General features: G+C 46.2%; 1 protein-coding gene across 1 annotated transcript; it reads right to left on the bottom strand.

Annotated features, from left to right (window-relative positions):
- Positions 1-5,120: 5,120 nt before the first annotated feature.
- LOC146183580 (uncharacterized) lies at positions 5,121-6,653 on the bottom strand. Its single transcript, XM_084609157.1, has 2 exons — positions 6,406-6,653; positions 5,121-5,495 (listed from the first exon to the last, which is right to left on the bottom strand). Exons 1-2 carry the CDS (start codon positions 6,589-6,591, stop codon positions 5,133-5,135), a joined length of 549 nt encoding a protein of 182 aa, XP_084465283.1. The 5' UTR covers positions 6,592-6,653; the 3' UTR covers positions 5,121-5,132.
- Between the last annotated feature and the right edge of the window lie 17,736 nt (positions 6,654-24,389).

The following is a 24,389-nucleotide window of genomic DNA, read 5'->3' as shown; positions in this document are numbered from 1 at the left end:
AGGAATAACGAGAGAGGGCTCGAAAGGAAGCCGAGGAAGAACGAGAGAGAGCTCGAAAGGAAGCCGTGAAAGAACGAGAGAGGGCTCGAAAAGAAGCCGAGGAAGAGTGAGAGAGGGCTTGAAAAGAAGCCGAGGAAGAACGAGAGAGGCTCGAAAAAGAGCCGAGGAAGAACGAGAGAGGGCTCGAAAAAAGGCGAGGAAGAACGAGAGAGGGCTTGAAAAGAAGCCGAGGTATAACGAGAGAGGGCTCGAAAGGAAGCCGTGAAAGAACGAGAGAGGGCTCGAAAGGAAGCCGTGAAAGAACGAGAGAGGGATCGAAAGGAAGCCGTGAAAGAATGAGAGAGGGCTCGAAAAGAAGCCGAGGAAGAACGAGAGAGGGCTCGAAAGGAAGCCGTGAAAGAACGAGAGAGGGCTCGAAAAGAAGCCGAGGAAGAATGAGAGAGGGCTTGAAAAGAAGCCGAGGAAGAACGAGAGAGGGCTTGAAAAGAAGCCGAGGAATAACGAGAGAGGGCTGGAAAGGAAGCCGAGGAAGAACGAGAGAGGGCTCGAAAGGAGCGGGAAGAGGAATTTCAGCGGGAAAAGGAATTACTTACTATGAAACTTCAGCTCCAAAGTTCAGGGAACAACAACGGTTTTGCTGAAGTGCATAGCCCCAGTGAAGAACATAACAGCTTGTGGATAGCCACAAGTAAATTGATCCCGAAGTACGACGAGGGAAGAGACGATCTCGACGCGTTCCTCTTGCGCTTCGAAAGGATTGCCTTAAATGCAAATTGGACAGACAGCGAATGTGCTACCATCTTGAGCACTTGCCTTAGTGGCGAAGCATTAAGTGTATTTGGAAGACTTCCTCTTGAGGATGCAGGGAGCTATAACAAGGTGAAAACTGCATTGCTGAAAAGGTTTAGGTTTACGACAGATGGGTTTCGTGAGAAGTTCAAGACTGGAAAACCTATGGACGGTGAAACGGCAACACAGTATGTTGCGCAATTTAGTCATTATTTTGACCTCTAGACTGAACTCTCAAAAATTAAACTAGAGTATGGCGCACTTCGAGAACTCCTAATTAAGAAACAATTCCTGGGCAGCTGTCACCCTGGTCTGTCGCTTTATTTAAAAGAAAGAAAAGCGCATACATTCGACGAAATGACGGCTCTCGCAGACCAATATTTAGAAGCCCAGGGTGGCGAAAATTTGACCAAGAATGTAAATTCTGAAACCCCTCGAAAGCCTGAATTCCGGCAGAAACAACTTAGCGTAAATTCACCCCCGAGGTTCTATCTCTGCGGACAACTAGGCCATTATGCACCTAACTGCCGCAAACTTGCAACCAACAATCCATCCACGTGTTGGAAATGCGGCCAGAAGGGCCACAAAGCAAAGTCGTGTCCCGACGCTGACAAGGCAGCTCCGCAGGCGGCCTGGGCGAGGACTTTGTGAGTGTCGGAATGTCGCCTGGAGGAAGGAGATGCCGATGGCTTTGTTGAGCTGAAGAACGGCTAGAAAGTCCGCGTGGTGCACGGCCTAGAGGAAGAAGTAGCAGAGAAGGTTGTTAATCGGAAGAAGGACAAACAAATCCGGGTGGTGAACGCCGTAGTACACGCGCAACCTGGATCTGCGATAAATCGGATGCCGGTTTTGAGAGAAAAGATAGGAAGAAAATCAGTTTCTGTGCTGCGAGATACAGATAGCAGCGCCGTAATCGTTAGACGGAATTTCATTCATGAGAATGATCTGACTGGTGAGAAGTGCCCTGTGAGGCTAATTGACGGCTCAATTCAGTTGCTACCTGAGGCAAAATTTGAAGCGCGGACGCAATATTATTCTGGGAAACTGACAGCCCTGTGCATGGAACGCCCTATCTATGATTTGGTGTTGGGCAATATCAAGGGCGCAACATTTCCCGAGGATCCTGATCGAAGTTCCGCGCCTGTGCGCTGCAGTGAATCTAAGAAGAGAAAAGGCAAGGCGAGGCAAGCAAGGCCCCGAGAAGCCAGAGGAAAAGCCCCGAGAAAAGAATAAAGAAAAGGAAACACCTCCGGAGGAAACCAAAAAGAAAGAGGCGACGCTGGAAATAAAGTCAGGAATGCCTAGGCCTTCATCGATGCAGGCAGCCCAAGTGTGTCTCCTGCTTATGGGGGCATTACTTGGAATATTTCACCTTCAGCGGAAGGAATACCGGTGCCTAGTAAAGAGCACTATTAAAGTGATTATTTTTGTTAGTCTGTGCGCGTTGGCGCAGGTTCCCGTGTATCCATCAGCGTTACTGGTTGTAGGGGCATTTATCGGCACACATTGGTTGTGTGATTTGCAAGGTGACTAGTAGCCCGATCTGGGAACATGGAAGCACATCAAATGCGAGAGCCTAGAGCAAAGGCAGAATCCCTGGCAGACCGAAGCGTATCACGCACTGATCGCAGGTTGGAATTACGCTCGGAAATTTAGGTTTGTGCGATTCGCATTTGAAAAGCTGTGTGTTGTTGATTCTTATGTGTATCCGACAACAGTGTGTTGCTATGTTTGTGAACATCATGTAGTGATGTGTGAAAAAATTGTCATCAAAGTCTGAGAAACTTGTGAGAATTCTGATGTGTGCCTAGTAATCTGTGGTTGCAATTTGTGCAATGTATGTGCGTGGCGTGGACATTTGCCCTATGTAGTTTGTGAGCGCATGCATGTGCGTGCGATGTTCGGGGTTGTTGTGAATATTGTAGGATAATATTCTTTAAGGGAGGGGCATCCGACGCCTCGAGAGTCACGATGTGGCTGCCATGCAAAACAAGCGCCGCTCCCTCGCAGGTCCGGGCTTGCCAGCAGCGGGTGATCCCCGGGAGTCCAGCCGAAGCACTAGCGAACACGTCGCAAACACTGGCTGTCTGACTGCAACAGTGCCCGGTGAACAATTTGGTGTTTCTTTATGTGACTCTCTCGTGTTTGAACTGTTTGTAAAGCCTCTGTGTTATTGAATACTATGTAGTTGCATGCTTAGCGTTTGGTTTTCTGTGAACCTCTCGTTTGTGCAATTTTAGTGTTTGTGTATTTCTTTGTATCGTCTCTTGCTGTGTATAAAGCTCGTTTTGTTTGTTACTTCTGGCTCCAACCCTTACTCTGGCTTGAACCAGCGACAGCTGGACACCGAACGACCACCCCCTTCTGTCACTACAAGGTAGTTTAATTCCGGCTGAGCTGGCCACGCAGGTCGAGGGCATCTCCTTTGCGACCGGAACAGCTACCCCCACTCACTCTAAGGGTGTCTGGGAGTGTGCGCACCGTTAAGGGCGCATCGTTAGTAATCCCTCCTAATTATTAACGGGTGACAGTGAAACAGCACGACACTCAGCAAAATTGTGACAAACGAGGGAAACGAAGGAAAGAAAGTTTGCTGTTCTTCCTTGCCTGCATCGCATCAGCCATGGACTGAAAAATGTGGTAAGTCAATATGAAGGAAATAAAGCTATATCTGCTCAGCAGATGTGTCCGGCAATCCAAAGGGTGAAGGAAGGGTCGCAAAAAAGAAAAGGGCGGGGCATCGCGCACATGGCCAAGTTCGTCGCTTGTCGCAAAGAGGTTGTGTACCGAATTCCACTTTCCTGCGGAGCCCTGTAAATCGAGCAGACGGGACGTTGCTTAAATGAAATGTTGCTGAAGCACAAAACCAATCTAGGCCACCACAAGGAACGTTCATACTTGCGGCCACTGCAAAAAGTGTGAAATAATGAAAAGGAAGAAATCTTGCACAGTTATGTGGCGTAGCGCAGAGGTGCTTTACACGCACCGTATTCCTACCACACGCGAAATAATTGAAGCCTTTCATGGCAGCAAACCATCTGTCGCTCTCAATGATAAAGACATAGCTTTTCTTGGTGGCCTGTGAGCGTCGCGCGCTTCTCTACCTCTTGTTTTATCGATTTTATTGTGACAAAGAATGTACTTTGTCTTTTTTTCCTTTATACACGCCCGATCATAGCAACAGGACCTTAGCTGAGGGTCAGAGCTGTGTCTTGTTCTTGTTACGTCATTGTTCGCGCTGTTTTACACATATGAATATTTACCAACTAGCCCAACTAAATGTTCTGCTGTTCTTGATATGTTTACTTCTCACATGTTGCACACACCCCTCGTTTTTCAAGACAGCTGTGCTGAGGACTCTAAGGCACATCTGATGCGAAGATAACGATGGACACTCACCACTTCATCGCCGCATATGAAGTGGACGAGGTGCTGTCCTAGAAATGAAGATTCTTGCAGTCGTTCAAATACGAGGCAAGTGACGCCTCACAAACCAGTGCTGGTTCTTCACAGACGAATTTCTTCAAGTCGTCACTTTGCGCTCGGAGGTTCAAGATAACGATACCGGGTGCTTTAGACGCGCGGGAAAGTTCTTCATTCAAAAAAAAAAAAAAAAGCTTCGGTGCGCTATCTGCTATTACCCTTTCCTGGTGCCGCCATACCCTTGATGCGTGCAGGACTGCGTCAGACGCATAAATTTCAGGTCTTCAGCTCGGATCTTCTGTTCGTGAACCAATATGACACCAAGATATTTCTCCCTTCTCCTATCGTCAGGTTAGCGCCGAGCTCACGCAACCATGTGCGTATTAATCTAGTTACTGCATGTGATAAAGATATGACATCTCATGAAAACTACTGCTGCAGGGCTGATCGCGCACACCTTAACACTTCTGGAGAACTTTTCCTCAGGCCAAGCTTTGAGAATATATTATCGCTAGGACACCAGCATCAGCCTCGTGGTTACATAACCCTGTTATTTTTTTCGCTGACCATATCCCTCAAGACGCAATATATAACGCTGCCTTGCGCATTAGAGCTCGAACGCTTCATCTGCTCGAGTGGAAGCCTGTGTTAAAGCTATACTCGCCATTTTTCAGGTGACGACAGAGGTAAAGTAATCATTTCACTGCTTTTATACTTTGTAATGAATGGGTCGAAAATGAGGATATCAAAACTTTCTGCGCATGGCGGAGTTCATTACGCGACACGAACTTGGGTGAAATGAAGCATTTTATTCCTATAACAACGTGAAAGCAATAGTCAATCGAAGGGGGCCTTCGAGGCCGCCGTTGCTATTGTGAGTGAAAAGCACACGACCTTACGATAGATAAAGGAAAACACTACTAGCCGGCCCACGGTCCAGCGGTAGCAGCAGCTCCGGCGCCGTAGCCTCCAGGTCTGGCTCCTACGTATCGACCAGGAGTGGTCGCCGCCGCACCGAGCGCTACAGCGGGCGCAGCCACTGGCTTGGCATTGAACACAGCATCGGCACTGGCCCCGGGAGCGGTGCCTGGTTCGTTGGTGTCGATGGTGGCTCGGAACCCGTTGGCGTCGGCCACGTAGCTCACGGTGCGGTAAAGTCCATTGGCATCCCGGTAGCCGTACGATCCCGTCTTAGCGTTGTTCGCGTCTCCCTGCTCTTTTTGAAATAGCTGGGTGCCAAACTCGTCAGTGGTGTCGTAGCCGAAGGCGTAAGGCTGGGGAGGCTGCGAAAAAAAAAAAAAGGCAGTAGGTTGGCGCATATGCTGATAGAGTGCTGTGGGTCCGAAGAAAGAAAAAACATGGTGTAACTTCCTTGCAAAGGTGTCTTCAGAAGGTGCTACCAGATGCAAAGGTTTGTCGACAATACAGCATTTCAAGACTGAACTTGAGTCTTTGGCGTGAGAAAGTAATGAAAACTTAAGTGAAGCGTTACTTTTGAAAACCTTGCTGCGAAGGTTTAGAAATAGTGGTCCCAACCATTCAAAAGTTAAAATACTCGAGAATAATGTGGCGGTTTGTTAATTATTGTCTGATATAGATCAAAGTTCATGTAGATCAAAGACGATTTTTATTAGAATTTGTTTACTGTTAACATCGAATAGTATAATAGAGGCACACAACACACTCTAATATTTTCCTGCGCTTATGAACTGCAGCAATCTAAGAGGCACGCAGGTTAGGAATATTCAATTGCCTAGAATAAACGAGTATGTCTTGATTGCAAGTCAAACTAGCTCCAAAATAGGGTCAAGCGAAGTACCTTTAAGCGAGTTCAATGCCTAATAAGTTAAGGTCTTAGTTACATATTCGCAGGCAACCGGAAAACGATATAATGTTGTAAAAGGTAAATTATTTCTACTATCCTGCGTTACAATCATGCGCGGGAGAGGATTCTTTGACATCAGTTTATGTTTATTAGGCACTCCTCGTCACGCTACACAAAGCAAGCTTGTTCAAAGAAATCAGATATTGATAGGCATTTTTCGCCGAAAAAGAGGAACGTTCACCAGTCGTTGACAGCGAAGATACGAGGTATATGATTTATTTCGGATTCGTATGTTTGGCCCAAGCAGTGGAGTTTAGCATGTGGGAAAAATAAATGCACTTCGACCTAGGTAAGCGTATTTTACTCACATAAGAGGCATCGGCTGCAGCAACTCCAGGGGTAGCCGCCGAAGCGAAGAGGGGGCCTCCGAATCCTGCTGCTTGGAATCCGCGGTGATGGGCGCCACCGAACACATTCCCGGATTCGATGAGTGCGACGACGGAGAATAGGATGACAGTCTGGCGGATAAATAGTTTTTCACTTGGCGAAATCATTTCAAGTTATGATAAGGGAAGGGATGTCGACTTGAAAGATAGACTTAATCCTACTAATAAAGGACGGCTGAACCCGGCTCAACCTGTGCTAGGTGAAGAAAGTGATTAAGCTTGATTTTCGCAGGAAGGTGTTTCGTTCATTTTGTAAAGGAAACGAATGCTTTTTTAATACTGTTTTTCCGTAACATGTTCATAAATGTCGTATTATTGAACGGAAACCTCACTTGTAAAAATTATTGAAAAGTTATGCGCGCCTAGTGGCAGGCGAAATTGGCTTCCTTAATTTCAGTTCAGTTCAGTTCAATTGTTTATTTTCAATAAAATATATGAAAGAGGCCGAGGAGAAAAGCTGCACGAAAGCAGCTTGATGGGGCCCTTGACCCCCTTACAAGGCACAACGCAGGACCGATGTACGCACGATCCCCGAAAGCGTTGACAATTTTTTTTTAGAGGAAAGCTATTGTAAGCATAGACAAACCGTAAAATATACACAATCATAAATCCCAACACATGAAAATTTCCACAAAAAAAAAGGATTGTTGGACACCAGTGCTTTTAAAACATTCCGGAACATTTCTCCACAAAAGAATGAAATTAATAGAGGGACAAAAGCATCGAACGTTAATTTCTTACTCAACAAGGTTAGTGAAAAGATCCGAGTGTAGGAAGGATTTGAATTCTGTAGGGGTTAAGTTATGAATGATTATGCCTTGGTTGTCGAGACAGTTTAATAAGAGTGTAAGCAAGCTGTGGCGAAGCATTTGGAGCCCATAGTTCTAGTTCGAGGTATTTACCAAAAGTTTGAGGGTCGTGTGGAACGTGAAGGCACTGTCTGGCGTAGATTTGAAATGTTAGCTAATGTTGCGCTATTTTTTCTACTGCCCTAATAAAACTGTCGGAGCAAGTTATATCTGTACATATGTTGAATTCTGATTTAGTGTGTCCGAAAACTTCTGTGGTGTGTTGTGTGTATGAGGCATTTTCAATAGCACGTATAGCCTTCTTCTGTAATAATAATAATAATATCTTATTGAGGTGTGACTGAGTTGTTGTGCCCCACACTAAATAGCAGTAACTTGTGCAGGAAGCAAACAATGCTTTATAGAGTAATACTTTCACTGGTGATGGAAAGGTATAGTGATTCCTTTTGATTAGTCTTATCACATCTTCTTATCACATGAATTCTTATAACAGAGAAAGCCCTACCGACATATTTCAGACGTTCTGTGCTGAAACACGGTAACTGAATAATGATTACATACCTTTGAAGATATTGGCAAGGTAGAATGGAAAGCAAGTGTTTTTCACGCATCATTTTGTATCTATATTAGCGAAAGAAAAACACATGAACGAGTTTAATACACTTGCGCATGATTTATGAGATTGCCAGTAACCGTGCCTACAGGTGCTTATACTGTGGAGAAAAAGAGACGGAAAACCTTGATGCCCATTTTTCAACAAATAATGCATTCTAAGTGGGAGGCCTTGGATTCTTTAGGCTGTCTGGTAGTGCGAAGTGAAGGAGAATGTGACACGCAAAGATCCTTTTTATTCGCGGGGTGGAAGTTTTTGAAAGCAGAATACATTTCCTTAAGTTGGCCATTTGTTTCTTCCGCTTTTGCTGTGTCAATTGCTAAAGGGAATAAAGAATCTGCGCTGAGGGACCAACTCCAAACTAATTTTGCAGTGGCAAAACATGTAGGCTCTAAGAGGCGGTACAGAGCGTTTCTCTCACCTTGAGAAGCATTCTCGTTTCCGATGTATCCACAGAGTCCTGCGTTCAGCTCAAAGATCGCCAGATCTCGGGGATCTCTGAGCGACGCTCCAGGCTTTTATATGCTTCACTTGACACCACGCAACCACCGAAATGCGCGTGACTGCAGTGCGAGGGAAAGCTCCCTCCTTTCTCACATTTCTCTCTGCATGGTCACGTTTCGCCTTGCATTGTCAACGTCAGTTGCTTTGACTTGAAGAGCCGCTATCTTTTTCTTTTGGCCCATTTGATCCTTTCGCTTCCGCCAAGTGTTGACCTCGACCGAAGCGAAATCACTCGCTCACGCATACAAATGGGCTGTGCTGCGATTACGCCATCTATGCGGCATGTAATGCGTGTAAATACATATCAGTCAAGACGTCGATAGCTCTTCGGAAACATTCATGTGTTGTGGAAAAACAGGCGGAAAAGCTTTTATGCTATATTAGTGTTCCCAACTACCACAAAGATATGCAAATTTGCGCATTTTTAGGGCATTTGTACAGCACGCACAAATTGGTGAAAACTGCAACTTTCCCTTCAAACACTCTGTCAGGTTTAGCAAACATAAGCGGCGTACAACCGTCGTCACTTGGCATAGGCAAAACATCCGACGCTTTAGTCCCCAGTTCCGTGAAATCGGGATTAAGGATTGAGCATTTTAGCTGTTAAAAATGGCCCCTAGAGTGATGTATTTTGGCCTCAGCTCTGAAAGCCGACAGTGCTCAATGTTTGAGGTATGTACAAGAAGCCTCACCCTGTCAATAAATTTTGGTCCGTAGAACACCAGCCAGAAATACTTTTAATGGCGGCAAGCTTATTTAACTTAAAAAGGCCGTGCCCATTTTTAGACACTAAAAACCCTGTCAATAGACGCGAATTAAGACGAAATTAAGGCATTCTTTCAGTCCTTTTTGGAAAGAAAGCGCCTCATGAAGTGCTTGCTGCTCACGTTTGAACAGAATATAAGTGCCAGATATACTTCGAACGGGCTAGCGTTTTTACTGGGAGAAGCGGAATTCAATTCATTCGTTTTTATTGAGTTGAAGCCTGGGCTTCTATAATCGACAAAGTCATTTTCGCCCAATCATGCTCCGCCGCTTAATACCGCACGGCTTGAGGGCGCAATACAAGGAATGACTGGAGTCATCTACCGTAGAAATGACGCACCTAACTTGTTGACAGTTCTTGAGAAAAACACTGCAAGTGATGTATGCAATGCGATAAATACCCAACTTCTCTCTACATAACACTTTCTATTTGTAACCGTGACACGTATCAAAAATAATAAATCCTTGTGCAGTGTAACATCGCGTAGAAGCAATGAAAGTTAATAATGGCTATTGACCATTTGTTATTAGCATGCATAAGCAAGAAATCACGAATTTAAAATCTTGCAAATTGAGCCTAGAATATATTGTTCTTTTCTGTTGTTGTTTCTTTTTACAGTTTAGACACGAGGAGGAGACATTATACGGTCGCTTTCATTTCGACTTGACAAGCCCTTAGCTTAAGAGTTTGAGTGGAATAAAACAAGAAAGGGGCCATATACCGAGACTTTTGTACGCGTCCCACCTATCTCACATCGACTTGTGGACGTGCCACCTTTTCTCAACAACCTGAAGCCGATGGTTCAGTGAATGCCGTGAGTTCTTCAGGCTCCATGGTCATACCCTCAATTAATATAGAAATAAAAATTAGGACAATTCACCAGACTTCTACAACAGCTGCAGAGCTAACCGCTCTTCGTGTCGCTCGCAATTAGGCATATCAGTCAGCAGAGCCCCAGCGGTGGTCTATTTTCACATGTTCAAAAGGAGCCCTGCAAGCCTTAAAAGCGGCTCTTCGCCGTGGAGCCCATGAACAACTTGTTGCGGTAAAACGACAAATTCATCACTGTGCAATTAATGGAGGACATGACATCATCTTCCAATGGCTTCCAGGACACAGCGACATAGTGGGCAATCTTCGGGCGGACGAGGTCGCGAACAGCCCACCAAAACGGCAATAGTGTGTTGATTCCCTTTTCCACGGCAGACGCAGCGAGCAGGCTTCACGCACTCGCGCGGGAACACACTGTCTCCTTGTGGAATTCTGGCCAGTTTGCGAACTGCCGCCTAAAATCCCTGGACCCTGACCTGCAGCTCCGCCTTCCACCTGGCCTGCCCCGACGCGAAGAAACATTGCTGTGCCACCTGTGGGTTGGTGTAGCATTCACAAACTCGTATTCTTTTATGACAGGCATGGCAAACAGTCCTGCATGTACAAACTGTGGATGCGACGAGTCTGTAGGCCACTTTTTTGTGAGTGCCCGATATACATTGAGGAAAGGCAGTGTCCGTGCCGTACGCTGGAGCATTTACATGGACGCCCATTGACTGAAATTAAAATTTTAGGTCCCTGGCCATGGCGATCGTCTGCGGTGAAGGCCTCCCAGGCACTGCTCCGCTTTATGAAAAGCGCACACCTAATCGAAAGACTATGAGTTTACTATGATATGACTGTGACGTGATGTGATGTGGCGTGTCTGTTATGTGACTGTACTAACTTCAACTATCCCTCTCTCACAGCTTTTATATCCACTCATCCCCTTCCCCCAGTGCACGGTAGCAAACCGGTTGCTCTTACTGGTTAACCTCCCTGCCTTTCCTCCTCACCTTGCTCCTCCTCCTCCTCCTGAAGCCGAAACAAAAACTGAACACAAAATTTATTCACAAAGTATTTATCAAGTTCTTGTGAACTCCATTTGGTGATCCATGTTTACAAAAGTCATACGGAACGATATAAAGAAAAGCTAGACTAGCCCAAATTTTGCTTTATCTTCGCAATCGCGCTTTTCTCACCGCGCATCTCCAAAACCACTTGCGATTATTTGAAATAAGTCGAAGCAGAAATTAGTGCTTATTATTTCTTAGTACCAGCGCTAATAAAAACTATGCCTAATTCAGTGCTCACATACAGTGATTCGCAAGTCAAGTTCAAAAAACAGCGCGGCTACTTGGGACAAACAAAGAAGGGAGAATAACGGACAAGCGCTGACTAACAACTGAAGTTTATTCGAAAAAAGCACAGGTAATATACACTTTTTTTCTTCAAGAACCAGGACGCATGCGCTCCCAAACAAGCATCAGTCTAATCATGGGAATCCAAATATACAATCTCAGTGTCATGCAGAAGCACCGATGGCGTGCTCACGCAACTATCCCCTTTTTTATGGATGTGATAGGCTTCCGATAACTCCTTGGTTAGTTGATCCTTATGCCTGTAGATTACATTAGTGTTGTTAAAAAGAGGTGTGCATAGTTTTTTATCAGGATATCTCTGATCATTATTTAAAGGGCAGTCCCTGTAGTGCAGGGCAAGGTTCGAAGATGGGGCATTTTTCAAAGATGCCTTATGTTGGCGTAGCCGGGTGTTATTCTCCCTTCTCTGTTTGTCCCAAGTAGCCGCGCTGTTTTTTGATCTTGCAATGCACCAACTAGCTCAGATTTCCGTTCTTCTGCAAGTCAAGTTTGTATATTAACAAAGCAGAGATTAACATTATGCACTTCCTGCTTTGGCGAAAACCCTAATCATTTTGGATATTGTTTACGGGTGAACTCCTTCCTTCGTTTACACCACTCTGTTGAATATCTGCAGCTGTTCCATCGTAGCGCTAGCCAATCTGTTTTTCCTGCAATATAATTTGTTTTGCTCGTCGCTGTCCACCGACTGATTCTTAAAGCAGTGCAGCGACATGTCTGTGATCGTTCTACGCGAGTGGAATCTTTAAGGGTGAAGGCAGTGTAGCTTGACCTTTCCGGATTTCTTCTTCGTTTCCAACTGCCCTAAAAAGCTTTCTCTGCACCTGAAGAGCATTCGCCAATTGTAGGCAGCCATCGCCGCAATCACTCTAAGAATAAAGCAGATAAAAGCTGAACGAGTGTCAACCACCCTCTGCGAGACTCCGGTTGTGTCATCACAAGCATTATTAGTCGGTGTGCCCTCGCAATTCGGATTAGTAAGTTGTACACCTCGTTTGCTAGGAAAATTAGTAACTACTGCTTGGTGCAGCTGCCAAGCCCACAGTACTGCATTTGTGCAACTGCTGAATGATCTCGCCTTATTTGAAACTTTTTTGGTTTAGTTAATAGAGTTTAGCATACCAAAGATAATCGGGGTATGAGAGGCGCCATTGTGGAAGACTCCTGAAATTTCGACCACCTGAGTGTTTACCGTTCACTGATATCGCCAAGTACGCGAACACCACTCCGTTTCGCCTCCGTCGGAACGCAGCCGCCACCGGCCAAGTTCAAAACCGGGTACATAGACACAGTAGTCGGGCGTCTTAACCACTGCGCCAATGTGGCAATATTGCTTCCAGGTTACATCCAAAGCAAGCCAGGACCCGACCCTGCCCTCAGCAAGTTTCAAAAACTGTCGCCAGTTTCTAAAGCAGCTTTCAAAATCTCTGACAGCAGTTTATAATAAATTATGGATATCCAGGTGTGATATCACTTTGTAGTCGGATGTCGATACAAAACAAACTAGTACCATTCAGACAACTCGCTGTTTACGTGATCTAGACGAAGGTATGGATGATTCCAAAATGGTACAAGACGCAAGCGCCTGACGGTCTATGGCCCAAGCACCTAACTTCTGAAGCTTTTGTTGAATCGGAGCAAGCCATTATACGTTTTTGTGTCTGCCAAATTTGTTAAAACTAAAGATATGTCCATCTGCTACGACTTTAAACTAACTCGTAATAGATTGACAGTGGACATTAAGAAAGCACGAACAGAGTACTGTATGAGGAAGGTTTTAACATATAACTGTTTACGAATACTAGGGATTTGATAAAAAACGCAATGGGCGCCATCCTAAAGCGTTACCCACATCGTTCGTTATTGATGGTATATAACATGGAGACGTTAAACTTGCTAACGATTTTAACAAGTCCTTTCTAACATGTTTTCCTGGGTATAGTGATAGCGTTTGCAGAGATCACATACAATACTTACGTGCGACCTATTTCAACTCAAGTTTTATAACACCATGCACGGAAATTGAAATAATAAACATATTTTATTCCTTCCCTAACGACACCTCAAGGAATAGATGATTTCCATGAATACCTGATTTCGGAAGGGCTGTAGAAATGATCATCAGATTTTTTCTTCCAGGTCTCATGCGTTTACCAGCGCTGTCCCGGTGTATGTAATGTTATCCCTGATGCTACTTGTGCGTTTATTTTGTCTTCTTTTAATGTGTTGTGTTACCTTGCTGACATGCTGCCGAATATTTTATTTGCATGTGTTATTGTATGTAGTTATGTCACCTCTACAATAGTGTCTCATGGGTGCTCTAGGTGCTTACAATAAACAAACAAATAATAGTCCCCCCCATAAAGGCTATTGTTGGCATAATTGCTAAGCCACTCGTTTCTATATGCAATAGTATACTAATCACAGAACAGCTTCCTGATGAAGTGAAGATAGCCCGCGTAAGCGCCATTCACAAAAGACGCCGACTTGTAAGGGCTAAATAATTTCTGCCCAGTATCTCTGCTCACAGGGTTCTCTAAGTTGACAGAACGTGTGACTTACACTCGTCTCACCAAATGCCTTGAGAAAAGCGAAATAATTTTTCCGCACCAATACGGCTCTCAAAGCAATCGCACTGCCGTATCAGCACTGCTTGCGATAAAAGAAAAAGTCAATATAGAAAACAAAATTGCCGAAGATAACGTTACTTCCTAAAGCGAAATATGAGGGCAGCTCATCAGCTGTTTCCCCTTTTCCACAGACTAAGTCAAAACGTTTGAGCAAGACATGTATGTACAATTACAGACAACTTTTTATTTTTCGCACATATTCCCTCAAGAAACATACCACTAACCGTTCTTAATTATCATGAAGGAAGCTTTCTGGTCGGAGAAATGAAGAGGCCGCGCATGGGCCCATATAGAAAAGTCGCGCGGTGAAAAGTTTGCAGTGACTGAGAGATGCCGCTGACAGGCCGCTAGCGAGTCAAGTCAATGTGTCTCAGCGTTTCAGCTTGGGATGCACGCACCGTGATTCGCTGATGCCGAGTTGGCGATTCGACGACAACCGGATAACACCGTCGCCGCCACGCAGGAAAAGGGGGGAAGGTGAGTACACGCAATGGGACGAACCGTGGCGTCAGGAGCGCGCGCAGCAATCGGAGAACACGCGCGGTCGCCGCCACGGAGAAAGAGGGAGGAAGGAGGCAGATACACACAACGGCGGAGGGTGGCGGCAGGCGAGCGCGCTGCAACCGAAGAACACGAGGGGGGAGGGTATAGGCAGCGGCGAACGGTGGCGGCAGGGCCGCAGGAGCGCATGCTGCCCCGGCTGCGGAGATGGATACGAGAGACAACGGTGAAGGCGGCGACGAAGCGAAACACTGGAACGGGCATCAAAGAGCTGAGCTCTAAACATAATTTACTGTTGGCATATTCTTAGATATACGCAAATCGTTTGATTTTGATAGCCACAATATATTAATGAAAAAGCAGGACTACTAGAAATCTACAGTTTGCTACAAAGAAATGCCAGGACAGCGGGTGCCAGAAAATAACAAAAATCGTCGGATGTCTCAGAAAAATAGCCTCCCTTTTACCCCTCTGGTTAAAACAATCACTCTATTACTCCCTGTTCTATTCCAAATTTTTTATGGTATTTTAGTCTGGGGAACGACAACAAATAGGAACTATGATAGGCTACAAAGGCTGCAAAAGCGTGTCCTCCGAATCTTTGTAAACCACACCGCGCCTATTAGATTGTTACCAACGCAGCCACTTTTTCCTACTTTTGATGTTTTACAGCAAATAAAGTCTATTTAGGGGCACTGGCACAGCAAATCTACAAGAAGAAACTCCACACTATTTACATGCCTGTCTTGGTGCCATATGATATTCGTAACTCCAAACGGAGAACCAAAAAAGTTAGAACAAACTATGGAAAGCAAGATTTTGGATATCAGGTAATATACATGCTAAATCGCATTGTTTCTATTTTGGATTTCTGTTTGCCGACAAAGGCGTTCAAAGGACAACTCCTGGAAATTTTGTTTTGTGTTGACAATGTACAATAACGTTGATAAATCTATGTTTTCTTTATGCCAATATGAACTTTTTCTATCTTTGTGTGACATGAGCTAATGTTCAATGTAAATAATGAAATCGAATTAAGCCGCCCCAATCCATAGTGGTTGAAAGAATAGAGCCATGCTGTACGAATGTATGCGTTTGTTTAGTTTTATTATTATTTTTTCTTTTTTTCGTTGGCTTCTATGTTCATATTTATGTATTGTACCAGCTTTCTGATGTACTGCTGTAGACTGCTTAGTTTGTTACGGGGGCAGAGACCTCGCCAGGCAATCATGCCTTTTGTCTCTGCTACCCGCAGGAAGGAGTGATTTTCTGCAAATAAAAAAAGACTGACTGACTGACTGACTGACTGACTGACTGACTGACTGACTGACTGACTGACTGACTGACTGACTGACTGACTGACTGACTGACTGACTGACTGACTGACTGACTGACTGACTGACTGACTGACTGACTGACTGACTGACTGACTGACTGACTGACTGACTGACTGACTGACTGACTGACTGACTGACTGACTGACTGACTGACTGACTGACTGACTGACTGACTGACTGACTGACTGACTGACTGACTGACTGACTGACTGACTGACTGACTGACTGACTGACTGACTGACTGACTGACTGACTGACTGACTGACTGACTGACTGACTGACTGACTGACTGACTGACTGACTGACTGACTGACTGACTGACTGACTGACTGACTGACTGACTGACTGACTGACTGACTGACTGACTGACTGACTGACTGACTGACTGACTGACTGACTGACTGACTGACTGACTGACTGACTGACTGACTGACTGACTGACTGACTGACTGACTGACTGACTGACTGACTGACTGACTGACTGACTGACTGACTGACTGACTGACTGACTGACTGACTGACTGACTGACTGACTGACTGACTGACTGACTGACTGACTGACTGACTGACTGACTGACTGACTGACTGACTGACTGACTGACTGACTGACTGACTGACTGACTGACTGACTGACTGACTGACTGACTGACTGACTGACTGACTGACTGACTGACTGACTGACTGACTGACTGACTGACTGACTGACTGACTGACTGACTGACTGACTGACTGACTGACTGACTGACTGACTGACTGACTGACTGACTGACTGACTGACTGACTGACTGACTGACTGACTGACTGACTGACTGACTGACTGACTGACTGACTGACTGACTGACTGACTGACTGACTGACTGACTGACTGACTGACTGACTGACTGACTGACTGACTGACTGACTGACTGACTGACTGACTGACTGACTGACTGACTGACTGACTGACTGACTGACTGACTGACTGACTGACTGACTGACTGACTGACTGACTGACTGACTGACTGACTGACTGACTGACTGACTGACTGACTGACTGACTGACTGACTGACTGACTGACTGACTGACTGACTTAAAAAAACGTCCCCAAATAATAAAAAATGTATCTCGTTAATTCCGGAATAAGTTTTAATGTATGACTGGCAAGGCAGCTTTCAAGCATAGCCAAAGCGAGTATTTCTGAAAATCTTGGTGGCATTATGCTAGCAAGATACTATGGTAAAGTTGCCGGGGATTAAAACATTTAATTCATCAAAACTACTAACAGAAACTAACTTGTAAGTAATGGGAGTACTTACTATCTCAGAAAGTTGCGAGTTAGTTGAAGGATAGTATAGTAAAACCTATTCCAAATTAGTAACTGCTGCACTTAGTACCGTCTTACTGACCTTTTTTTCTAAGAGTACAGGACCATACATCGTCTCCAGTAGTTGAAATACTTAAATGTGTGAATTTTCGGCGGGATATTTTAACAAGGAAAGCGGATCCAATTCCATTTTTCATTTTCCAGGGCAGACGCAGCGGGCACGCTTCGCGCACTTGCGCTGGAACACACGCTCTCCTTGTGGAATTCTGACCAATTTGCGAACTGCTGCTTAAAATCCCTGGACTCTGACCTGAAGCTCCGGCTTCCACCTGGCCTACCCCGATGTGAAGAAACTTTGCTGTGCCGCCTGTGGGCTGGTGTAGCATTTACAAACTCTTATTCTTTTTTGATAGGTATGGCTAATAGCCCTGCATGTACAAACTGCGGATGCGATGAGACTATAGGCCACATTTTTTGTGCGTGCCCCAAGGAAAGACAGTGTCTATGCCGTGCGCTGGAGTGTCGAGATGGACGCCCACTAACTGAAATTAAGATCCTAGGTTCCTGGCCACGGCGATCGCCTGCGGTGAAGGCCTCCCAGGCACTGCTCCGCTTTGTGAAAAGCACAGGACTGATCGAAAGGCTATGATTTTTTTATGTTACTTGATATGACTGTGACGTGATGTGATGTGACATGTCTGTCATGTGACTGCACTGTCATCACCCATCCCTCTCTCACCCACAACTTTTATACCCACCTACCCCTCTCCCCCCGTGCAGGGTAGCAAACCAGTTCCTTTGCCGGTTAACCTCCCTGCCTTTCCTGCTCATCTTCCTCCTCCTCCTCCTCCTGATCTACTTTATCCGCCTACTTATTTCGCTTCTTTTTTGCCTGCGTTGAAAACCGTGCTGCTTCGATACGCATGAAGTATATCGTGTACAACGGACGTCTTCGCCGTCTTCCTTCGTGCCCAGTTCCAAACAGAAAAACGAGGCGTAATGGCAACGAGACGGCCTGACCTCGCAACGAAACTGCAGCTTGAACGCTCAGAAGAACCTCAATTCTGATCAGCAATTGTTTTTTCAACGGAAAAAATGTCGCAGGGTGGTTAAAATTCTGTGAAGATTGATTTGGCAATATCTACTGCGCTGTTTTGTGCTCTCGACGTACGGATCAAAAGTATTCAAGTGGAGAACATTATGGACCTGTGCTCACATAGAGATAAACATTTTTCATTTTATATGTTAGCTGCTGCTTGATAACCGCAACCAAAGTGAGTGGTCTAATGCAAGCTCGTCCCCTCTCCCCACCCTACACTTTTTTTTCCATCTCTCACGTCATATGCAAGGTTTAAGCGCTAGTTTTGAATTAAACCTAATTTCAACGTATGCGACGTTTTGAATGTCTTGCGTATGTCAGAGAACTCAAAGGAGAACTGCCATGGCGGCTACTTTTGATGGAGGCGAAAAGCTGGGCGTCCGTGTGCTGTGCATTGTCAGCGAACATTAAAGAAGCCCATATGGTCGAAATTTCCGGAGTCCTCCACTATACGGCGTCTTTCATAGCCTCGGCCGCTTTGCGACGCTAAACCCCATAAACCATAAACCAAGCAAAAAAGAACTCTAGCTTGGGCAGAAGCATATCTGTAGATATTCGATGTTCACGACTGGCAAGTCAGACGTACAAAACCTATCACATCTGAAGAGAGAAGCGTGGCCACTAGTAGCGCGTAGCGAGAAAGGTAACGAACGCGGACTCGAACGAAACAAAGCGCCACTAGGAATTGGCACGTTGCCCAATCATCAAGAGATGCAGCGTTTTAAGAAGCAACTGTTTGGCCTTAAGTATACTGACAATATCGCGCTTTCCTAAGCAGACAAAAACTCTCCACAAGGTGCCATTTATGTAGATTTTTGCTTTCCTTCGTGAGCTTCACTGAATTTGAAATTAGGCCCCAGTCTTAGTAACGCTGATAGCTTATCGTGGCGATTAACTGTAAGCTACTAGTAAGCGAGACACTGGACTTTGCATAAGATTGTAATAACTAATCTGAAACAGTAGGGGTTGCTGCAGCATTCTCTTGGCCGAAAGTGGTTGCTATTCTTTCATTATTTATATTTCCTTTGGTTTAATTGCAGTAGTAATAGCGAACCCATATATGATGCTGATTTCCTCTTGATGTAACCGTACCAAGCGACAATGAGAGGAGAAAATGAAGCTGTTAATGCATTCCTGCATTAAAGCTCTCATACGAGCGCAGAATGTGGCCGTGGAAGCTAAGAGCTGTTAAATACGCCACCGCCATGTGGACAGCTGACACGGCCGCAGCGTAAGTCAGCGAATGCCAGTGCATCAGAAGCAACGAGCATTTCAGCCATTTCAGCGCAGTGCAATCGGCCGCCCAACGCTTCCTCCCGAGAACATGCTCCGACGTTTTGGAGCTACACTTGCGGTCATATGTGTGCGTGCGTCTGTGAGCAAACGCTGGATAAATCCCGGCGTTCGAGGGAGAGAGTGTCGCCCTCGCCCGTCAACAGGAGGTGGAAGAGTTTGTCACTACACCGCGTGAGTCTTCAGAACTTGCTTTAACATGAATTCTTCTCTCTTTCATCAGAACTGACGAGCGTAAAAAAAGCAGCAGCTGTTTCTGCTGTGAGGAGAGACTTCAGAGATACTTCGATAGACGACGCCAGAGACCTGCTTTGCGAGCGTGTCAATTTTCTCTCCTGGCCTGCTTCTCTGCCCGCTTCTACGTGATGCTGAATTAAACGTTGGTTTTGTTAGTCAACGCCTCGTCTCTGCCGGGACCACGGAGGCCTTCCGCCGAGGCACGGAGCCACAGGCCCATGCTACCGATGGGGCCTCGAGCCACATCCAACAACTGGTGGCAGCGGTGGGATGACCAAGCCGTGACTGTGGTCGGTGAGATGAGCCAGGCCTCAACGTGGTGTAACAACTGGTAGGCAGCGCTGGGATGTCCCAAGCGCGACCGTGCAACATGCAGCTCAACGGCAAGCGGGGAAAAGTGCAACGAGCCCTGTGTTTTGACTGGTTGCCTTCAACGGAACGACTGCGCTGGATTCTTGGCTGCGAGGTTTGGAGAGGGCGGGACCTTCTATTTTTGAGTTTTGCTAGGCTTTTGCTAGCGATGAAAACAGAGTTGGTATTGTGTTGTTGTTGCTGCTGAGTTAATTTGCAGCAAGGCAATAGTGGGCAGTAGAGAAGGCAGCACTCGGTACAGCCATACATTTGAAGTCGTTGCGCAAGCCGAAATTGCTGGAGCTTGCGAAGAAGTTGGGTCTTTATTTGTCAGACAAACTCAGAAAACTAGAAGTGCTAAAGGCTATGCTTGCGTTGGAAGCTGACGATGACGAGCTTTTAGAGTGCCTTAAGATTATTGAGGAACTTGAACGTAGGAACGTTCAAGAGAAAGAAGAACATGAACGTGAACGTAAGAAACTTCAAAAAAAAAAAAAAGAGGAACGTGAACGTGAACCTAGGAAACTTGAAGAGAAAGAAGAACGTGAACGTAGGGAACGTCAAGAGAAAGAGGAACGTGAACTTGAACGTAAGGAACGACGGGAGAGAGAGGAGCGTCAACTCAGTTTGGATATGAAACGTCTCGATTTAGGGACGGTACGCGCTCGTAGTGCAAGTCGGGCTCACGGTGCAGGAGAGCGGGAACTGTTCAAAATGAGCGACCTGATGCGGCCGTTTAAGTTTGGAGAGGACATTGGTTGGTTCCTGGTTAACTTCGAACGAACGTGCGAGAAGCAAGGAATTTCTCGCGAAACGTTACCACAGAGCTTGCTTCGGTGAGGCGGCAGACATAATCGCTCACTTGAAAAAAGTGAATGCAGAGGATTTCGACAAAGTGAAATCGAGTCTTAATTACTTAGGATTACTTACTTAGGACAGGTAGTAACCGCACAACCGGACCATGAAAAGTAAATAACAAGAAGAATAAGATTGGGATGGAGCGCATTGTGCAAGCACTCGCAGATTATGACTAGCAGCTTACCGGTAGCGCTAAAGAGGAAAGTATATAACAGTTGCATCTTACCAGTACTCACCTATGGCGCTGAAACGTGGAGGCTAACCAAGAGAGTTCTATTTAAGTTCAGGACAACCCAGAGGGCTATGGAAAGAAAAATGGTAGGGGTAACATTAAGAGATAGGAAGCGTGCAGAGTGGGTCAGAGAAATAAGTTACCGACATTCAAGTGGAAATTAACAAGAAGAATTGGACATAGGCAGGACATGTAATGCGAAGAGATGATAATCGATGGTCGCTTAGGGTAACAAACTGGATTCCAAGGGAAGGAAAGCGTAGCAGGGGGCGGCAGAAAGTTAGGTGGGCGGATCAGACTAAGAAGTTCCCAGGGGTCAAGTGGATGCAGTTAGCACAGAACCGGGTTAAGTGGAGGAATATGGTAGAGGCCTTCGCCCTGCAGTGGGTATAATCAGGCTGATGATGATGATGATGAAATGGAGTCTGCTAAAAAAGTGAAGGCTGCCAGCAAAAGCTTTCCAGGGGAAGTTTCGGGGGTGTGAGAAAAGCAAAAGTTAGTCTTATACAGATTTTCCTACTAGCTTATGTCAAACGTTTATGAGTGGCTCAAAGAAGAAAAAGCGTATGGTGACCACGATAAGGTGCTGTTCTGCAGTGTTTCGGGCTGGAACAGTATTAAAGTCGGTTAGCCGAGAATGTGTGGCACTGGGTCTTGGATAGGCCAGACGTTAGTACGGTGGATAAAGCAGCCTAGCTAGCTGAAGAGTATGTGACGCGTCGGGCTCATGGAGCTAAGGATCGTCAAAAGGGGGAATTCTGCTCAAAGTTTGAGAGTCCGAAGTTGTTCACGCATCCGCACCACGTTTGTGTTCCTTGGCTCTAAAGGCAAGGAGAATAAACGTGGTGCGGATGCGAGTGAAAGCAGCCCGGCCGAACATAAGGAGACGGTGTTAGCGGAAGTCGAACACAAAAAAAGAGATTCGAGGCAAAGCAATCGCGCCTCTGTTATACATGCCAGAAGCCGGGTCACTTTCCGGCTCAGTGTCCAGAAACAAAAACGAAGATCGTGTTCTTGTCGCTATGCGCCACTGATGAGAACATGAGGCTTCTCAAACAATACACTCGAGACCTTCTCGTGAACGGGAAAAAGTGCCGAGCGCTTCGTTATTCTGCGGCTACTATGGATGTGGTTCACCCCTCTTGCACAGCACTAGACATGTTCACGGGTGAGTGCGCGTGGATCAAAAAAGCCGTGGAAGCTCAGCGTGCCTTTGCCCATCGCCAAAGTGCTTATATGGGGGCCTTTCGGTGCACTTACGACAGAAGCTGCGGTGTCATCTGTGCTTCCTCGTCAGTACCCGTACCTCTTTTGAAACAAGTCCGATCCCCTCCTGCGTGTAATGGGGCTTGTGTTTGAGAAGGTAGCGTATTAGCCTTCACCAGATCTAGAGCTCGGGAGCTTGCTGCAAAGGCTGTAGTTCCGGAGATGTTGTCAAGCAATGAGAAATGATCGGAGACACAGCATGCTGAGATAGAGACCATGTACACAAGTGAGCCTGAAAATTCAAAGGTACCAGAGTGTGAACTATAGCTTGGGGAAGTGGCCGAGCTACGCGACCGCAGCAGAGAGCAGACCAAACCTCGAACAGAAGAGTATCGGGTTACCTTGGCGGAGCCACTATTAGCGGAGACGGTTAGCGTCGGCTCGAAAGATGAAAAATCCGCAGTGATGCCGTCAAGCGAGGTAAACTGCACGCCGCCCCACTTAGCTGTAAGTAATCCGGTTTCATAAAATGAAAGTGAGGAGCTGACAGTAACTGAACCGCCTCTCGAGTCAAACGCAGAAGCTTGTGTAGAGCGTGGTGGAGATGGAAGCGACCGAGGAAATAACAAAATTGCGGTTTACGAAATCAGCTGTATGATAGAGCAGGCCACGCAGAAAAACGAAGTGCCGATCAGGGAAACTGCGCAGCCCACGAGTTGTGATCACCCAGGGCAGAACAACGAGGAGTGTGCGTCCGCTGTAGGGAGCCACACTTGCGAAGGCGACAGCGAGCGACAAGAGTGGAGTCAGCATAGTTCGGGCCCTGTCACCACGCCAGGGGGGGGGAATTCTGTAACGCTGTCAATACAAAACCAGTCTCAAACCGCTCAACTTGCCCCGCTCCTATTGGTCGGCGGCCATATTGAAGTTTTGCGTCATCACTGATCTCAGCGGTGACTGCGATTACGTGATCAACAACACTAAAGTGGTGACGTTACCCATGCGTTGAATATTGACTGAAATTGTGAGCGAGACGAGGTAACTCCAAAACCAGTCAACTTCAGTTGAGCGAAAATGGCGGCTGTGTTCCTTGCGATGCGCTGGCTGTGTGACGGTTGTGCCGGTGCGATCCGCGGCGTAGGAGGGAGCTCGAAGACGCGTTTGACGTACCGGACTAGTTCCAACTCTGTTCAACTCGGAAACCAGCAGAACGTGGAGTGACTGTGCGGCGATTGCCGACGAAAATCGCTGAACGGCGGTTCACGGGCGAGTGCGCAGTCACAGCGGCTGGATGCGCACCGCGTTTTTTTTTTTGCTATCGGGGGCTGCCAAGTTGCGTCGGGAACGTAACAACGTTTGCATCGCATAGGCATCGATCAGAAGGTGCGTGCGCCGACAGCGGAGGCCATCGGGCGGAACGCTGATTGTCGTCAAGGCGCGACGGTGCGATATGGAAAGAAGTCGCTAGGCAAGGGTTTCTACGTTGTGAACATCACAGTATTGAGTAGATTTTGGTTTTGACTGCGTGTGTTTGGCTATGAGTTCGGAACGTCATTGTAAACTTGTATTATGCCTATTTTATTACAGATCTGCGACGCGAACATACGCACGTTTCACCCTCGCTGCCCCGGGGGACCAAGGCCTCCAAACAACGCGCTCGCTTAGCGGTGCTCTTGTGCGCCGAAAGGTGAACGAAGGCCTGCTGAACGCCTGCGACGTTTTCTTAGGTAAACTGTAAAAAACCCGTGTCAGTTATCGAACTACCTTGTTTATATGCATTAATATGTGCAATCGACCACTTGCTGTAAGTTGGCTTTTCTGCAAGTCTTGTTTTCTAACCAAAAGGACTCGTTCCCCCTCTCGCAATGCTAAGAAACGAACAGAGGAATGTTCTCGTTTCTTTCCAGCTGTTGTCTTCGAGATTACCCAGCGAGACCTGACGAAAGTTCAATAGCTGTATATACCTCCCCTTTA

Source organism: Amblyomma maculatum, chromosome 7 (assembly GCF_055883805.1).
Source record: "Amblyomma maculatum isolate TAMU_Amacu chromosome 7, ASM5588380v1, whole genome shotgun sequence".
Lineage (NCBI taxonomy): Eukaryota > Metazoa > Arthropoda > Arachnida > Ixodida > Ixodidae > Amblyomma > Amblyomma maculatum.
This window is presented reverse-complemented; position numbering and strand designations above follow the sequence as displayed.